Source organism: Buteo buteo, chromosome 15, assembly GCF_964188355.1.
Source record: "Buteo buteo chromosome 15, bButBut1.hap1.1, whole genome shotgun sequence".
Classification (NCBI taxonomy): domain Eukaryota; kingdom Metazoa; phylum Chordata; class Aves; order Accipitriformes; family Accipitridae; genus Buteo; species Buteo buteo.
Genome location: NC_134185.1, coordinates 22,234,586 through 22,254,750, shown reverse-complemented (window position 1 = coordinate 22,254,750; position 20,165 = coordinate 22,234,586). Strand labels below are relative to the sequence as shown.

General features: G+C 40.2%; 1 protein-coding gene across 1 annotated transcript in view; it reads left to right on the top strand.

Annotated features, from left to right (window-relative positions):
• Window positions 1–20,165, top strand: part of NT5DC1 (5'-nucleotidase domain containing 1) — a 151,682-nt gene that overhangs the window by 127,997 nt on the left and 3,520 nt on the right. Inside the window, exons 9-11 of the mRNA XM_075046768.1 lie at window positions 954–1,072; window positions 1,929–2,087; window positions 7,897–8,065. Of these exons, the coding sequence (XP_074902869.1) occupies window positions 954–1,072; window positions 1,929–2,087; window positions 7,897–8,065 (447 nt within the window). The remainder of the gene's footprint in view (window positions 1–953; window positions 1,073–1,928; window positions 2,088–7,896; window positions 8,066–20,165) is intronic.

Sequence of the window (20,165 nt, the reverse complement as noted above, 5' to 3'; positions counted from 1 at the left end):
TCAGATCAAAATACTCTGTTGGCTTCTACCCGTCTGTCTCTAGCATAAAAAATAAGACATGTTTAACTGAGACTGAATAACAAAATCACCCTTCTGTTTAACCACATCAGTAGGCAGAAGACATTAATATTTCTGTTGAAATTCTAGTTTATTGGTTCACTAAGGCTAGTGTTTTGGCTCCAGCAAGAAGCTAAGAGTTCATCTGGCAATAGCACCTGGATCTGACGGAGCAGTAAGGTCACACGGACACCAGGACATGCTTTGGGACCAGCTAGAAATGAAGCCTGTGGCACAGTTGGGTGATGACTGGGGAGTTTCAGCTTCTACTGGTTTTTCCAGTTCACTGACAGCTGCCAGTGTAGCTATATGCCAATGTGGATTACACCACCAGCAGCAATATTGCCCACTCATCATTTCTTCTGAACTGGGTGTTAACTGGAACTGCTCATTGTTTGCGCCGATCTAAGGCTGGCGAATGCCCTTAAGAGCTACCTCAGCCTGTTTTGTTGTATTTATGCCGTCATTCAAAAGCAGTAGGTAATTCCTCAGTGGGGAAAGGTACGTGCTGTCTCTTACAGCCTCTCTAATCTCACGGTTTCACCTTAGATCTGTAGCAGCTCCTCCATCCGTCTGGTCCGCGTGGCTTCCTGCCTTCACTGCTGCAGCGTCTGGGAGGCAAAGCCGATGGCTTTGATTCCTCGACTCTTCTGTAGCCCTTGCAGACGAGGCTCGGCTGCATCTTTTCTCACAAATGTTTGCCTACCCCCAGCTACCAAACACCTTGACTGAACCCGCAGTCAGTACCAGGACTTGAGCCAGACACTGGAGCTGGTTTAATGTCAAAATAGACCACGATCTCCAAGCTGTGCCCAGGCAGCTTCTCGCGCGTCTCACGAATACAGGAGCGTGGGCTGCTCTCGCTAACAGCGGGTGATTTTGCTTGGTGATTTCAGAGAATGACGAGGAGCAGGAGGCTCTGCTATCACTGGACAAGCCCGGCTGGTATTCCCAAGGTAATGCTATCCAGCTTTATGAACTACTGAAGAAGATGACTGGCAAGTTGGATCCTAAGGTACGTTATAAGTGAGAAAAAATCTTTCTGAAAATACCCTGTTTCAGTCTAAAATTCACCAGACAAGGTTTCATTAAAGTTATTGATGTGATCGGTCACAAATTTTTATTCTGGTTATGCTTGCTGTTGTCTAACAGACTGCAGTCCAGAACTGGAAGTAGCATATTAGTTGTCTTATCTGAAGAATATGTAAACTTTCTAGATGTTTTATTCTGTGTGCATGGTCATGCATTTCAGCAGCTTTGGGGAGAATCAGACTGTAATCAGGAAATAAACAATCTCCGTGATGAAACAGATCAAATAGATTAAAAGGTGGCATCAGTGAAAACTAGGATCATGTTATTCTAATTACAGGTCTGGATGAGTGAATATGCCACTCAAGGTGATGGGACCACATTTTCCCTAGGGGGTAAACTGCTCCCTGGGCACAGAAGAGTTCTGAGTCACCACTGAGAGATGCTCTGTGTTCTCCCTTGTTTCCAAAGTTGTCCAAAATTCATTCCTGTTGTTTAGTGTATTTTCTTGGTAGTCTTTTCCACTGCTTCCTGGCAGGCTATTTCTGTCAGTCAAAAATCTCAGCGGTGGCCCCTGTGCTGGTCCCAGCCAAGCATCTCCGTCCAATGCCCCTGGAGGGTGAGGGCAAGGAGGGTGTGCAGGGCCAGCCTTTTCCTTACGGAGCTGGTCGAAGATAAAACCCGAAACTGTGATATTAATAAGATCTCTGTGTGTCACGGCCAACTGTAAACACGGAGGAATTTTTATTAGGTTGTTTTAAAGCTCTTTTTCTCTCTGTGAAATAGTTTGCTTGTGTTTTCCTCGTATACAACGAACTTTTAATTTGCTGCTTCCCTTGTAGGTTGTTTATTTTGGTGACAGCATGCACTCAGATATTTTCCCAGCTCATCACTATAGCAACTGGGAAACCGTCTTCATCTTAGAGGAGCTTCTAGGGGACAAAGTTACGCTGCCTGCAGAGACTGAATCTGAGCCCTTGGAGAAGAAAGGAAAATATGAGGTAAGGGTTCCTTGCAGATGTTTCCTGGAACAGAAGAAAGCAAGTTACAATAAAGCCTCATGCCACCTGCCCTGAGAATGAGCCTGCTTATCATACCAGGCTGCTAGCAGCATCAGCATCCCTCATAGACCTACTGTCCTTGCCGCACCGGGAGGTGCCATCCTGTCCCAGCTTGGCATTGCTTGGGTGACACAGAGCTTCTACCCGGAGCTCAATCGCAGACCTCAGCAAAAGAGCTGTATGTGCAGTTCCTTAACCAAAAAACATAGTCTTCTTTTCAGTAACAAGAACCTGCCTTGCGTCCTACAAGGAGAAATTTCATGGCCGCTTATCCCAAGTCCAGCACCTGAACTCTGCCGAGTTCATGATGTTTCCCTGCGTGTCGTGGCCAACTGTAAACAGGGAGGAATTTTTATTAGGTTGTTTTAAAGCTGTCTTTCTGTGAAATACAGTTTGCTTGTGCTTTCCTTATATACAAAGAACTTTTAATTTGCTGCTTCCCTCGCAGGTTGTTTATTTTGGTGATGGCTGCACTCAGATAAGAGGCACTGTTTCGAAGTCTGGTCCAATGCAGACTACTGAGTTACCTCAGATAAATAATGTGATTTTCAGGTTGATCGCAGCTGGGAAGTGGGGCCTTAGCACAACTGCCACACTTCAATTCTCCCAGAGAAGCTGGAAGGTTACTGTGGTTTATTCTTCTCTCCGCTGCCGAAAAACACAGTAGATAGGGAACAGCTCTCAGGCAGCCGACGTGGCAGTGTTGTACCTCCAATGTGTTCTATGTAGGAGCTACACTGCAGCTTCACTCTCCATTTGGAGTGTTTCTTTTCTTATGTTCCAAATAAATAGGTCATTTTCTTCTAATTGCAGAGAGATATATATGCTTTTTGCACTTTGCTTTGAAAAGCACTTAACTTTTTTTTCTTCTTAAATAATTACTCTTTGTGATTTAAAAGTTAACTTACTGATAGGAAGATTTTTATGGGGTGCTTTTACACTAGAGATGTTTTTAACCTGACTAAGAAGCATTTTAAAAGCCCCTGGTTTTTTGTGGAGAAAAGGATGACTTCAATGTGACTAAAACAATATAGATGTGACATCTATTTCCCTACTTTTTTAGTAGACATATCTAATATTGTCCCCCACTATCCTGATTTCTAAACTAAGGTCAGACAAGGACATTTCAGTCACTGAAATAAGGAAATGTAATCATTAATGTTTAGGCTTTTTCCTGGGTTGTAGAAAAACAAAAATTAAGACAAACAAACTTAAGTCTCCTATCAAGAAAAAAGTGTTTCCCAGTAAGAAAACGGGGGGAGGAAGGAAGAGTGAGTAGTAGTGCTACATAGGTTAATATAATTTAATTTAATTAATTAATTCTATAAAAATAACTCATTCTCCTCCATAAACTTGTTCATTCTCTGACTGGAGACTCTTCTGCATTGCAGCATAGGACTTACATCTCTGTAAGGTTTGGGGGGGGTTTGTGCAACCATGGTTTCTTAAGCATGTTCAATATATGCTTTTAAAGGACACATATTTAAACAGACAGCCAGAACAGGCTTCTTTTCCTGGAAGTACAAAGAAGGAGTTATTGAGTGATGTGTTTCTAAGCCCTTGATGATGATTTATTTGGTTTTCTCTTGTTGCAGTACCTCTGGTCAACTGCTCACAAGATCCATCTTCTCTATCGCTGCAGTTATCAAGCAGAAAATTGAGACTTTTAGACAGGTGCTTGACATTTCACTAACACTGTAGTATTCCTGATAAGAGATTGCAGTATCTCGGGGAGACACCACCCCTGCCACCCACAACCCCTGTTCAGTTTACATCCGCTACCAGTGACAGCAAGCAAGCAAGGGAGAAATGAATTGCGTTGATTAAAGGAATCTGAACCAGGGGGGCCGTGGCAGGTCAGTGGTGTTATTTCATTACCATGCTGCTCACTGGAGTCTGAACAACAGGTCACATCCATATCTCTGCAGTTGACTGGACACCACTGACTTAACAGGACTAGTTCAAAGGGACTCCCTTTACAAGCCTATGAAAGTTTTATTTTCATTCCCCTAATCAACTTCTCCCATTAGCCCTTTGGTTAAGAGGGGAGAAAATCCAACTCAAAGGATTGTACAAAGTCAGGTGTCTTTGAAAATTAGGCACTAACAAATTAGATTTAGTCTTATTTATCAGCCTTCTCATTCATTGGCAATAAAAAAATACACTATTATTGCAGACTTTCCATGCCATGCTGTGTGTGCAGAGAGGGACTGAATATTTAATACAAGATGCAGTCTTCCCTTCTATCAATCTTTACAAAATATTATTAAAGAAATACAGTATTACTTCTAATTTGCAATTGCATCTTTCAGAAAGAAATTACAAAAAACTGCTTTCAGTTGTTTGACTGGTATTTCATCACTAACAGAGAGGAGAAGAAAACAACCTCCTCGCACACAAACTGGGAGGCTAGTAATTTCCATTTTCATTAGCAGTTTTTGTCTTTTCCCTTCAATTAAATGCATGATCTAAGCCAGATACACATAACTGTGAAATTATGGTAACAACTGCAGTTCTTTCAAGTGCATGAGTCATAACCAAATGAGCAGAATAGCAAACTAAAAACTATTCATGCAATTACTCGGCTCCTAAGTGAATTGCAGCATGCAGGGGAAAAATAAAATACCAAGCATTGTGTTGAAACGAGATTCCCCCCAGATTTGGGGGTTTGTTTGCTTGGCTGGAGGCTTTGTTTTTGCCTTCTGTTCTTTAAATGTGTGATCAATTCCATCAATGAAAACTCGAAGAAAAGATGGAATTCATCCCAGGATTTCGAGGGAAGCGATTACAGAGGAGCTAGTCAGCGTGTAAAAACCTTGGGCTATAGGAATGAATGGAGTAGAAATTGAAGAAGTTATTGGCAGATATAGATGATATTTTTGCAGTTAGAAGGGAAAACTAATTTTTGCAGTATTGCCTAGTGGCTGGTTGGTTGTGGGGATCAGGGCCCTTAACCCCCTGAATTTCCCTGACTCCCTCAGCATGACCTTAGACAAGGGCTAATTCCTCTGTGCCTTTTGGCTCTGTCTCTTTATTCTGGTTTAACACAAATCTAACAGTATATTCAAGACCAACCTGATGGTCTGTTGTGAAGCCTGGCGAGTTAAAGCCATATCCTTAAAGCAATATCCTGAAGTGAAATGCATTTTATTTTAAAGGAAGTCTGCTTATAGTGATCCATGTTGGAGTTTAGCTGTAATGATCGTGGGTGAAATGTTTTATATTTGCACATGACTTGTGGAGGGCAGGTTCTGTGCAAAAGTTAGACCAGTGGCAGGTTTGCACACCCAGCATGGCTGTGTTACTTGGGAACATCTGGCTGTTGTGACCAGCACAGCTGTGCTGGCGGAAACACCTCAAATACTTGCCATTCTGCTGGCAAAACTGTATTTTGAGCATTGTTTTTTCTGGCAGTAAGGGTGCTGTTACTACCTTGGCACAAAGCGTACAGCCATCAGTACCATCCGTTCTTGTCTGCTCTGTTAACAGGCCCTATTTGTCTGCAGTTAATAAAGCAAAGGTGATAGAAGTATTCCAGGTGGTTTAACTTAGCGGAGAGCATTGGGACTTGGGGAATGCTCGTACCTTCGTTATTTCTCTGAAGTCTAGACAGCTGACCTGCTACTGTCTAACCAGTATACCGAGAGAAAAACCACACACTTGGGGGTTTTGGATAGGAAAGAGGAATTGCTCAGCACTTCCCAGGACCTACTGTCCTGCTGCTAGAGCAAGCCCTGTGTCTGGGGACTACAGGAGTGGCTGGTGCACCTTCCAGAGCTCCTTGGCCCCACTGCTGAACGTCTGTCTCCAGGCGTGCGAGGAGTAGCGATGTTACCAGGGGACTTTTGCCTCATTTCACAGGTGTATAGGCTTCATGGTATGTGATCTTTCCTTCCTTGCAGGCTGCATATGCTGCAGGTGAGATATGGACATTGTGTAGGCAGCAGTTAGAGATGGCAGGGAGAGCGATGTCAGATGTTTCCAAAGGATGGGGGCAAAGTTTTGACAGCTCTTTTCAGATTTGAGATGAAGATTTAGCATCATTACCAAACCACCCTTGTCAATGTGGAGATAAGCTAGTAGCAAAATGATGGGAGTTCTTTACCAGCTGACTTGAAGACAACTCTCATATCTAACCGGGTTTGGTTTTATTAAGGGCTTGGGCTGTAAATCCAAAATGTAACTCCCTCCTCCTTAACAAGGAAGAAATTCCCACTCTGAGAATCAGACCTCTGAAAAAATCAATTCATTTCCTCAGATTGCAATTTTAATTGCCTATTGAACCAGTTATACATTTCAAAAAGCAGAAGCCTCAAATTTTTTCTCCTGTCAATAAATGAGGCCCTGTCTTTTGTGCAAACGCTTGTGTGGGCCAATACTGGGGTTGTTTTCATTAATCACCTGAACAGCTGGAACGACCTTAAGAGTTTTCTGCATGTGTCATCCAGCAGGCAAACAGATTTTAATTCAGCGTAGCATCTACATTTAATTATAACTGATGTGAAGTCCTGGGAATTGCATGGAAAGATAAGATTTGGCCAAAAAAAAGTGTAAGATGCTGTCCCTGTGTGTGAGGGGAAAAAAAAAAAAACCACCAAACACAAAAGAGCCCAGCTCTTAAGTTAACTGCTGGTTTTGAAACAAAAGATGGGGAGTTGGTTCCAACCTGTTTACATCAGAAGATAGATAGAAACCAATATCTATATTTGTCCAAATCAATACTTCCTCCCCACCCCCAGCTACGCTCAGAGAAAAAACTGTTACGCAGAATAACAAAAAGAATGGTTTTGTGTTTACCGACATGGTCGTTTGGCTGGATCAACGGCTTTCTTGTGATCAAAAGCCATGGACTTCTGTCACACACACAAATTATTTCAGCAGATTCTCAAAACTATTAAGAAAGGGGTTAAATAAAAAATAAAGTACAAAAGTTCAAGAATCTGGAGGCACACACTAGGATATCTGTTCTTTTATGCTTTGCTGGTCTGAAAAGTTACTTTGCACTCAGATGACTTCAACAGATTTTCTATAGTGTATGTAGCTCACAGTTTTGTTTTCCATTTTTTCATCTTTCTGTAGAGGCCTCCTGGAGCTTTTTCTGGCTGCTCATGGCAATATATAGCAGGTTTCAAGATGAACTGCTAAAAAATTCAGTTTTCCCAATGCTGCTTTAATGCTTTCTTTAAAACATAATGAGTCTACATGTTGTTGTCTGAAAATATACATGAAAAAAATCAATTTTTCACTGAATGGCTCTGCATTGATCCTGCAGCTCTGTTCTCAGTCATTCCTCAGCTCAGGAACAGATAACACGACACAGGTGGCATGATGCGTTCTTCACAGTTACTCCATCCAGCGCCACGAGACTCCTTTCTCCCGGGAGGAGGTCCAGGCTGGATTACAGTCTGTGTCACATTTACCCAGCTTCTCCAGCAGAGAAAGGGAGCAGGCTATTCACACTATCGAAAACAGGGAAAAGAGAAGATTTTGTAAGAGAAATATATTTAAAGCCAACTTTTTATATCCTAGGGAATCCATAAATTGTGTAAACATGAGCTTGGGGACTTATGGGAGGAAGATAGTTATTGTTTTTCTTTACAATATTTTAAAGTCACATTGGTTCTGAGATACAATAAAGTTTTCTCAGAAAATCAGAGAAACACTGGAGTTTCTTAAATTAATGCTTGTGGTTGGAACGAGAAAGATTTCCCTTTTTTTAAGATTACATATTTATTTCTTTTTCTTTCAGGGAGATCAGCTCAAAGCTCCTTACTTTGTATCTAAACAGTGGGGCTCTTTCTTCGTGGACAGATTGCCAGGCCTGGAAAATGCAGAGGAAACCTTAGTTCGCACATGGTCCTGTAAATGTATTAGCACTTACAGCACTATTGCAATCCCTAGTCTTGAAGCAATAGCAGGTAAGGAAGATGGCTTTTTTTTTTTTTTTTTTTATGAACATGTAGTATTCATAGTAACTTTTTAATACTGTAGATCTATTTTTGAGATTACATATATCCAAAATACATTCAAAAATACTCTGTTCATATCACACAACAGTTAATGCTAGTGCCTATTAATTATTTCAATGTTTGTGCTTTTAATAGTTGTCTGATACATCAGTTGTTTGTCTCTGCAAATATTAGAGGTTTAATTTATCCTATGTTAGAAATAGGATACAACATTTAACAGACTGTAGATGAGTTCCTGAACTTGGTCAGGACTTCACCACAGTGTTTTGCTGTTTCTGCTTTCAATGATGAGTTACATTAGGAAACAAAACACATGCAAAGTTACTTGGGGTTTTTACACTTCCAAATATGTTTCTCTCAGATCTGGTTTGTTATCCTTCCTCCGTCATCTCATTTATCCCTTACAGTTGAAATGGAGATGAACAAACACAAGAATGTAATGAAGCCAAGAATGCCTAGGACTATGCTTCTCTCTCTTTTATTTTTTTATTTTAAATGTGTGTATTGCTTTTGAAACTGCATCATTATGGATGGAGCTGGAGCCTAAAACATTCTCCTTATCTGGAAAACAAGGCCATCACAATCAATGTCTTGTTCTCCAAAAATTCACCTAATTGAGAAACCAGCTCAGGCTTTCTACCTTCTTACATCAAAGCTGCGTCAAAGGTACAATTATGGCTGATCTTCTGATTTGCACTAATGTTTATCCCTGGAGGGACCATACATTATTTTGGATGGTTTGTAGCAATAGTTGTAGCAGTAATACTGCAATAAGTTTGCAACTGCAGTACATATTGGTTGATTATGAAGTGGTGGTGAAGCCCTCTATCTATCTATCCTCAATCTTATCATTTTGCATTACTGAACTTTATTGATATACCATATCTAAAGGAATAAACAAATTATTAAATGAATGAGGTGCTTAGCTGTGTGAACACAGCAACCATTTAGTTTACTAACCACTTTGTCGAGCATCTGTTCCCTACTTCATGCTTAAGACCAAGGAATAAAAAGTTGTTATGAGAGAGCATTTCAGATTTGCCCAGCAGTTATTTCTACACCAGAACACGTCATAGACCTGTTCTTTGCGACCATATTCTACACATGTACATACATTGTAAGGATATCTCAAAACAGAAAACTCATACGGTGCCACAATTTATTGATGCTTCTGATATTTGCCATGTTGCACTCTGTATTTCAGCCTAAAGGCACAAAGCCCAAGTCTACCACGGGAAGTTGCCAAGAGAAAGGTAACTTCTGTAAAACTCCCTTCTAGTACCTTTTCCAGAGTCATTCTGTGGCTTGCTTTGGAAGCGTTGGTCTAGAGGAAGCACGTCGGTCAGCCACGCTCTGTGAAACTGTGCCTCCCCGCCAGCTCCCCCCAACCACAGCGCAGTTTGCAGGGCTAGAAAAGGCTTTAGTCCGCAAACGTACCGCCAAGTTTCCAGATACAGGTGAAGGGGTGAGAACCAGAAAGGCATATCTGTGTAAATTACCAAGTAGCTTAGCTGCCCATCATCGGCGGTGGAGCCCCTGCCAAGTCTGTTCCTCCAATACGAGGGACAGTGTGTGCCGGTGCTGGGGCAGGGGCTGGTGTCTGTGAAACTTGTACCCCAGAGCTAAAGGACAGGGGAAAAATAACATTTTTAACTTGCAGCTGTGCGCCTGAGAGCAGACTCAAAGCTAAAGGTACGAGAACATCTCTGGTTTCTTAGAGAGAGAGGTATTTCTTGTTTGTTTGTGCGGAAGAGCAGATGTTCATTATTATGGATGTTGAGGAATTCCTGACTCCTCTCGAATACCTTGTTTGACTCCTGTCACAGCAAGCTGTGAGAGCCCCTGCTTTGCCAAGCCCTGAAGTTTTTGGCTGCAGTTGTAAGTCATAGCTTAGCTGCAGCTATTTGGGAATAACTAGCTAGAAGAGATTCAAACGGGTTATGCGAGTTTGATGCACTCCAGCTTTTCCTCTTCTATTCATCTCCTTTAACTACCAGCAGAGGACTTTCCACTGCCAAGCTGCAAAAACACAGGCCTTTCTTCCAGATCCCCCGAGCCCAAACGCGCAGCCAGGCTGCCGGTGTGCCGACCGTACGAGCCCAGCTCCCGGCACCAGCACCCGGCTCAGCCCGACCCAGCCGAAGGAGCGGCCGCCCCCCTGGAGGTGTGCTCCAGCCTCCCGTGAGTCGGGGGCTCACCAGGGCTTTGCTATCAGCGATGTGTGACCCGGCCTTTGTTACGTCTGTGGGAGCCATAGTAAGTGCCATGTGCAAGTAAATATCCCAACAGATTGCAATCTGCAAAAATATTTGGTGAAAGGCAGACAATTGCTGCTGTGCTGACTTCAGAATCGATTGTTCGGGTGCAACGTATAACTGTGCGTAAAGAACAGCTGGGTTTACTTCTCAAGATGCATTTTTCATTGAAAAAGATTATTCCAAAAATTATTCCACGTTATTCAATAGTAGTGGTGTTTTACAAAAATAACTCAGTTTGCATCAAAGTTCATATGAGAATTCCTTTGAGAGAGTTATCAGAAATTCATTTTGGGTAATAAAACCCTTCAAGTCTGTTTTCTTTTTTCTTAAATAGAGCAAATATGTTAAAAAAGTTAAAAATAAGCTATTGATCTGGATTGAGAAGTTGGAATAGAAACAACTTCGACAGTTCTCTTTTTTCACCAACATGTTGTAAGTTTGGTGCAGATGCCTTCTGATAGTTTCACCTGAAGAATTTATACATGTAACTAAAGGGAACAATATGGTACTTACCAAAGAGCACTGTAGGGAAAGGGTTTCACAGGGAATGCTGCTGTTGCAGGTTTTGGCCATTCAAACTATAAAATAACAGAACATGTAAACAAATTGTATGTGTAATTAGTAAAATGACAGCTTGGACAAAAGATAACCCAATCCATTCTTCATTAGCTTTCTGTGCTAATCGAATGTAGTCATTCTTCTACACTTCTGTTCCTGTCTTTACTTGAAAATTCAGTATCTGACTCAAAAGGGGCTTCCATTCAAAGATGTGTTAGAAATTCTGAAATTTAATCTTGCCTCTGGCAAGGAAAGTATTAGTGGGATTGCAGATTACTGCGTCACAGTTTGTCATCTAAACTCCCCTGATAGTCCCTGAAGAGAAATTGGCTTTTTCCTTGTGCATGAAGAAGGACATTTTGTTTGTTGTTAAAATTGCCCAAAGGACAGAAAGGATCTTCTATAATACCTTCTGTGTACTCTCCTCAGTTTGGAGTGGAAATCAGATAGAGCTCAAATAAAACTCTTCATTTAAGACATTATCACCTTGACATTAAGACAACATTAAAAAGGTTTAACTGAAGAGCAGCATTATGGTTATATCTTTGTAATATTAAGAGATGAGTTAAGTTGAAAGTTTTCTAAACATTTCATAGGTCTTTTATGAGCTAATTCTCCTTACCCACTTCCAGTAAGCAGGGCAGTTCTTCTCACATACTGGAAAGCTGATGAGCTCATGATTATATTGACAGTACATGGTTAATAAAATAGTAGAAGCCAATGCCCCTACTCATATTCTACATGCCTTGTTCACAAATCCATCTGTTTCTTCACTTTTCTGCTGTTGAATCTCTCCTCATTTAAAGCTCCCTTACAGATTTTGAGCACTTTCAAGCACAATGATATCGTAAGCCAAATTTTTCAAACCAGGATCTGTTACCATGGGAATGTTATGTTTGAGCTCACACATAGAAATTAAAAGGTATAGGGGTCTGTCAGAAAAATGGCTTTTTGCATAAACCACAGTTTCTAATACATTCTCCTCCACTTCAGAAAGTTTGGTATGAGCCAAGTAGAGGCGGGTACTCTTATCTATCATACCTGAATAATCTGAATACTTTACGTTCAAGGAGCAGGCAACCACTACTCCGTGGCTGTTTGATCAAATTTGCAGATATGCATATAAATAATTATATGTCCTGCATCACATAGGTATTCCAACAATAATTACAGAAGATCTCTCTGATTTACAAAGAAGATCAAATATAAATAATATCTTATTTTCTAAGCAAGTTTTTGTAGGAAAAAGTCACTAAAATAACTAGCCAGTGCTACCATTTCAGATGGATATTTGATTAACAATTCTTTGATCCCCAAAATGATATGCATATTTCAAGCTAATTCTTTTCCTTTGAATCTTATTATGGTTGGTATTTTTATAAAAGTCCCACTTGAAAAAATTCAATGATAAGCAACTGTGCAGTTTTAGAGCTTATGGGGGAATTGTGGTATGTTTGTTTTGTTCTTTGTTGCAAAGAAAAGCTTAAGAGAGTGAGCTCTAAATCCTAATAAGGAGAACCCAAAAAGAGCTTTTTATAAATTTCATGATTGTTAATGTAATCTCTTCAACTTGTCTCATAACCTCTGAATGGTAAGGTTTGTCATAGGATTAAAAATTACTGCAAGCAAGAACAGGAGTTTGAGCGATGTTGCAGCTGAAGAGAGTTGTATTTCAGAGAAGAAATTGTGCAAATGTAAATGTTTTATGGAGGCAGAGTTCATTTCACACTTTGGAGATTTGATAACTAAGCTTGTGTCATGCATGAGGATAATGCATTTTTTTAAAATCCTGCATGCTATACGAAATCTTATCATGCTTTGCCCATATGTGTGCATAAGTTTTTCTTTATGCCTTATTGTTATTTCAATTAGCTAGTACAAGAGAAAAATCTCCGTTATAAATTACCAAAGCTGTCTCTTTAAAGGCATCTACAGATCTGTACCCTGCCACTTTCTGCAGGAGTTTGAGTCGTCAGCCTGCTTGCTGTATAAATATAATGATAAAATTGCCAGTGAACCATGGCAAAGAAGTTCATGTTTCTGCTTAGAGTTGCAAATTATCTGCACAATGGAAAGCCCAAGGCAGCTGTGGCTGGGGCGCCAGAACTGGCAAAGCGTGGGTCGCAGATACATGGGTCTGCCCGTCACAGATCAACTACAAATTGCAAACCTCACGCTCTTTCTTCAACAGGTATTTTAAAGGTGAATGCCCTTGAAGAATCAACTATTACCACGGAAGTCATGAATTTCACTAAGCATGTAGCCACATACTCCCTTCTATATCCTGAACGGTATCGTTCATAATTATTGCTGAAATGAAACAAAAAATCCCCCATATTTTAATACATTAGTTCTATGTCTTTTCATTGCTATTACATCATTTAAAGTCAAATCCAGCTCCTATTAAAATTAGATTAGTCTTTCCTGTAACTAGAGTGATAATTATGTGCTCTTATTCAAATAATACAATAATAGCATATAATTTCCTTAAACATATAGAACTATCTATATTATACATTACTTGTTAATTAGCAGTAATCTCTTCTATTTAATGCCTTACCTTACAACCATGCTTTTACTTAACAGCTTCAGTGTAAGACTATACAATACCATCTAAAGACTTAAGTTTATAAAAATGCTTTGAGGATTTAAACTGCTTCGGGGCTTAGCTGCTATAAATGGTAGTTGCTACTAAAAGGCCAAAGAGGTCATTTTTATAATGAAACTTTTTATGCAAGAAAGGTATTTTTATGTTTGGTGAAAAATTGGTATACATATACAATGGCAACATTTCTGAGGTTTTCTGGTTCTGAGGTTTTGATGCAAGTAAAAAAGCAGGTAGTAAAGATAATTGACTAGAGAGAAGATACGTGTTCTGAAGGTATTAACAGCATCTTGCTCTATATGTAAATTGAAAAGCATCAGATAATGTAAATCTGATTCATCTGTTCCAGAAAACTAGTTTAAGGTTTAAGTGTTCTTCATTTAAAAGAAAGAAAAACATGCTCAACACAACAGAGAAATATAATCCATTTATTTTTTCAGCTGCGAAATACAACTGAAACCGACAATAAACTGCATTTCAATCATAACAAATTATTATTTAATAGATCAGAACTAGCTTGCAAAAAGTCTTCAGGACCCAGGTATTTCCCAGAGGGTCTGAGACCCCAACTTTCCCAAAGTATTTGACTACTTGACGGTAATTTTCAACATAAAAGGACAGCTTTCAGTGTATTACAATTTGTTCAGTCTTTCCTTCCTCCTCCAGAAAGGTGTATTGACTTGTGTCCCTGAAGGCCGTGTCAAATCATGCAGAACCCAAAAGATTACTTCCTAGCCAATAACTGACAGAAATGTTCCTGCCATCGTTATTCTGCTCTGTGAGATGTCAAAGTACAGCCACCTCTAAAAGATTAAAGGGAGAACTCATGAGCAACTCATTAAGAAAGGGGGAAACTACTCGGTAATTTCTGCTTTAAAGTTATCCTTCAAGTCAGGCAGCATAATTTCATTTGCAGGCTATAATTAAAGCTATAATTGGGTTTTGACTAGATCGCAGACTTACGGGGTGGGTTTAGATTGCTTCATTAAAAACACTGGTGGTAATACGAAGTGTTGATAGTTTTTGAGTGTGAAAAACAGTGAAAATAGGCAAGTCACCAAGTACAGGAAATATTTCTTTGACCAGGTTGGAATTTTACATAACCTGCAACTTCACATGTACAAGAAAAAGTTGCTGGAAGCATTTATGTACTCTGGATTGGTGCCTAACATATTCCCTCTGGATTAAGATGGTAACACACACACACAAAACAATGTAGGCTTTGTCTTCACTGCTTAAAAAGCTTAATGTGTGTCTGTGTGTGGCTTTTTACCTTAAGGTAAGCAATGTTTGTCACCCATCCGGAGGAAAAAATAGGGAAAAGGAAAGAAAACATTTGTTTTACGAGGGGAACATGACAACATTAACCCAAGTTTGAAGAGTAAGGTTGATCTTGGTGAGTTTACCTCAAAATGAAAGTAAAGGGGTGTATTATCACTGCATGGATCTTAATATAGCTCCTTCGCAGTCTCAAAATGCAACTTATTTCTTTTTCTTAATCAATCAGAAATGCCTGTCATCTCACACAATTGCTTGTTTGCAGGCTAACTTCTTCAACTTACCTCAGAAGCCCTTCCCACTGCCCTTAGATCCAGGATGAGTCATTCAGACAGAAATTAATTAACAGATCCCTGAAAGACTTAACACCTGCTAGTAGGATCTTGGCAGTCTCTTAGGATTTTTTTTAGATTAAGTCTTCATCTAAATATTTAAAATTATTGTAGTCCAATATTTTCTTGTGATTGATTCCAGATCAAGCAAAGAACCACACAGGGCTATTTTCTCAAAGGATCTCCAAAAATCACCATTTAAACTTAAACAAAAATGAGAGAAATTTCCCTCACATACAAATAATGAGTTTTCTTATATAAACACAAAACAGTAACGGAATTTCTAAGGCTTTTCTTCGCTGCAGACTCTATCAGTCTCAGATGTGAGTTTAGTGCATGCCTTGTGCACAGCTGTTTCGTTCAAGCCAGGGTCAGCAGTTCCTTGGCCGTAGGGTGGACCCAAAGTAATGTGACTTGTTACTCCCAAGATAATTGTGGTGAAACTGCACACCACGGGCAATAGCAACAACCATGATGGGATGGTCTTTCCCTCTCCCGGGCACTCATCCCTCTGCAAAACTCTGAGAGCAAGGCTGCTGCTCCACATCTCCCCAGTTTGTCACTTGGGTTTTCTCCAGTGTCACCCAATTCTGTGTTAGATACAGCAGAAGAGTGACCAGTGATAAACTCCAGTGGCAGTGAAACTCTTCTCAGGCCAAGCTCATGCCGCAGATGTCTACTGGCAGAGCCGCAGGCATGATCTCCGACCAATACACCTGTGTTAGCAAAAGCTCTTAAGTAGGTGCCATTGAAGCAGCAAACCTGCATTTTAACTGAGGCTAGTTTTAGTCTTTTTTCTTGGCTGCCCTGGCTCATATAGCACACTGCAAGTGCCAGCTACATCCAGACTCAGAAGTTTTCATAACTTCCTTCTATAAAGCATACCTGCACTGAGGAGTACCCCCTTTCCTATACCACCCCGCACAGGTACCCTCCCTTCTCCTCCTCCTCCTCCTCTAACTTTTGAGTCACAGAGTGTGCAGACAGCAGCAATGACTTTCATGCAATTGACAGAAGGAACACTTTCCTCGTGCTGACTTCAGTATTTCGGGCGCTTTGTTTTGGTACAGCAAACATCTGACGTCCTGTTTAGGAAAATCAGCCTTAGAAGTTTTGCTAAAAATAACTGCTATCAGATAAATCTACTTGTGACCTTGAGGTTTTTTTTCTTTTTACCACTAGCACGCTCCTTTACATTCTGAGCTCTTGCTGCAAGCACTGCTTCGACTGTTATAAAATAGAAACGGGTCAGGAGATAAAAACATTTAGTATTTTAAAAAAACAACACCTGTTATAGTTCACCTGTAGGTTGGCAAGTCAGGTAGTAGATCCCTCAACAGCCCAGCCAAACTGGTGAGCTCTCCTGCAGCAGTTGTGCTTACTCCACTGTTAAGAAATTATTATTAGAAATTGTTACCATTAAGAAATTAATATTTTAAATTAATAATTTTCTTCAACAGCAGCTTTGAAATATAAGCAAAGTTTTATGGCAAAGCTTCTAAGCCAATGTAAATTACTGGAATTCTTGTAAAAGCAAAAGAATTAATACTGGCTGATGGTCTGCCCCTATAGTTATACCACCTAGATGCTGAGCCGTAAGATAGAGCTCTGTCTGTCTCTTCTGAGATTTGCCACAGTTAAGCAGTTTAAAGATTTGTCAAGTTAAAACTTGGGTATCGCTGATGAGGTTTTAGTTTTCCTCCCTGTGCCTTTTCCTTGGCGACAATCAGGAGGATATGTTTGGATTCACTTAAGAACACAACCCTGCCGTTTACTAGGAGGTTTCTCCAGCGTACGGCTCCAGCCCTGCTGACTGCCAGGGAGCAGACCTCAGAGAGGGGGGGGGAGTTCTGCTTTCTGTAGGGCTTCTTACTCGTCATGGGGATGCTGCTGTGGTGTCATGATTAAAAAATGTTGGCTTTGCTTTTGTTGGTCAATACTGCAAAATGATTCCTGACATTTCTGCTCTGTATTTGGGGAGAAATCTGTTTCAGTCTTGGACTGTGCTTTTAATTGAAGAAAATGCTTTCCATCTAAAGAGCTTAGTTAGGATTATATTTGTTTAATGTATTGGTTTGTTCAGGGAAATCTCAAAAAAAAGATTAGACGTTAGTATTGAGTTTATCAAGCAGGCCTGTGTCTGGATTAGATTATAATTGTCTTCCATTCAGTTACTCAAATATTTTCCTGATCACTCATCGAGAATATTACGTTTTCCGTTCTTCTTGTGGTTTCCTTTTCTTTCCTTGTGGCTGGAACTCTAATTTTTCTTCTGATAAAAGCTTGTGGCTTTCATTTAGTTGGCTTACACTAACTGGACAGCACACAGACATTGAGATGTTGTCAGCTTAATAACTATGAAATAAATCCATCAGTAACAGTTAAATACATGCATGGATATGGGTATACATGAGCATCATAGCACAACGTTGTAATTAATGTCACTTAATACCTGGATCTGGGTAACTGGAACACAGCAGCTGGAACACAGTAACTGACAGTGGTTACTGTTCAAACGTCATCATTGCCATTTTATTTATACCAGGGCTGCTGGAGTCCTGCGGGCGAGGTAGGGCAGGGCAGGAGTCCTGCTTCTGAGCTCAGGCTAAGGGATATAACCCATGAGGGCTGCCCAAGCCGTTGGGAAACGCTGGAACACTGAATGGTCACTGCAAAGGAGGCTGGATTTCATCACTCACTTGCACTCAAGCTTTGGTGTGGGAGCAAAGAAAGGAGTGGGACAGAAATTCAGGGTGATGCATCTAATAACTGACATTTCTGTAGATCTAGAAAGGGTCTAGAAAGACCTTGAGACCCTCCGTGTCTGACTTCTAGGAGTCTTTGTCTCTAAAAGCAAATATCCTATGTGTCTTGGGAACAAAATTAGTCTGGGTGGAATTACCTAAGTAGGATAGAATAATTCTGGGATTGTGGTCCTCAAGCAATCGGGTGGAGCCAGCTAGTTCATTCTTACAGCCTCAGGCTGTTTAGTTTGTTCAGGGTTTGGTGGGTTTTTTAGGGTAGTGGCAATATTGGATGAAGTTTGTGCTGAATTCATTATCAGTGTAGGTTAGGACTGATTAGAGCCTCGCTGTCAAATTATATCTCAGAGAGGACTGGGTATCTGCCCCCTGCCTAATTTATGACTCTCCATCAGGGTTAGATGAGAAGTGGGTGCCAAGATGCAAAGGTCTGCCGTGACAGCAGCAGTTTGGAGCATGCATAGTAGCAAAACCTGGAGAAATTTACTGGCAAAAACACTAGGAAAACGATCAACTTGGAAATAAGCAACTATTTTTTTTCCTGAGACTGGCTTTATTGTCAAATACTGTATCTTTTTTTTTGCATCAAGCTGTGGCCTGTGCAAACATTTCAGTTTAGCAAAATAGAGCTGCTTATTTCTTCTCTATGTCATCAGTGATAATATGGAATAAGACCAGATACAAAATGAATTGCGGCTATGTCCAGGAGGCAGACTCCAGACTTGTATCATGGTTCTTTGTTGATGAGCCAGTATTGCTGGATCTAGTGATACCATTGCCATTTACATCAAAAGATGTTGGATTGAGCTTTGCTGTACAATTCACGTGATCCTTTTGCAATCCAGGGCAATGGCGATTCATTTAAAGTTGTAAAGATTTCAAAGACCTTAGTTTAAATGAACTTACAGCTGTCTTCATCTAAGACATTTTCTGGGTTTTCATTTTTTCATAAATTTTGCATTCCCCAGGAAAAAAATGTTCATTTCTCTTTCCCTGTATACTTGCCTCTCTTCCTCACCATGTGTTTATTTATAGCCACTAAGATTCCAAGTATGCCTTTCTGGATCAGTCCAGAGCTTTCTCATAAATACATCACAGAAATAAAGCAGTAATATAAAATGTGGCATATTCCAGGCAAAGCAGACGCTGCAAATGCAACCATTGATAAAAAGGAGGAAAACTGGAAATACAGGAAGATTATTCCTGTTTGTGATACATAAAACCAGCTTCATGAGTGAAGAACAGTATCTGCTTCATGCTGCATGCAACTTGCAGTGTTGCCATATTTTTAAATATGGATACCTTCTGATCATCTTCCAAAGTCGGCTTGCTCAGACAAAAGCAAAATTTAAATGGATAGATTGGGGTTTGAATATGTAAAAAAGGGATTATTCTTTTTTGGAGTCTTGTGCGTAGAATGGGTTTGTTGTTTAAGCTGATTGTATAAAGCTAGTTTACCAGGAAATATGAACAAAATTACTGTTTTGATCCAACTGTTTCTTTTCTTCAGCATAAGCAACTCTGCAGTAAGTCTGCCTCATTTGTGCTGCTCTTCGGTTAAACCACTCTTGGGAGACTCCTGACTGCTAGACTAAAAAGCTAGTGAAAGCTTTTATATAAAAGTAACTGTATGGTATTTGGTTTTTATAGCTTATAAAGATATTCAGAAATATTTGCTTTCTTTTTTCTTATTATTTGTTATTTTGGAAACCTTTGTTTTAAACAGAGCTGTCATAAATAGACTCAGCAGCCAGTAAATCCACTGGGCCCTCCGCAGACTAGAAAAACATCTGCCTGTTCTGCAGTGCTCAGAGTGGGCTCCAGAGATTCCCCTGACTCAGACAAAATGAGAAAATGTACTTCTTTGACAAGCTAAAGTAACCCACTTCATAAAGCGTAATTCGCTTCCAATCAAGTCTCCTCCCATTCCTACTTTATTCCATCCTCTATCTGATCTTTCAGCTGGATCTAAATACTAATTTGCTTGCTTTAGTTATGTTTAATATGGTTCTAAAGCTGCAGACCTGGATGCAGTCCTGGTGCCTGCGTACGAGTCGCTTGTGAGACAGACCTGAACTTCCTGTTGTTTGTGCCGAAACTGCCAAGATTGTGTTTTTCTGTTTCACAAAAGCTGCTGAGCACCAAAAAATTTGTAGTGTATAGGGAGAGGATGTCATCACCCCAAATTTACTCCAAACAACAACAGAAAAAAGTTGTCATTAATAACTTACTGTCCAGATGAGCTGAGTAATAGTT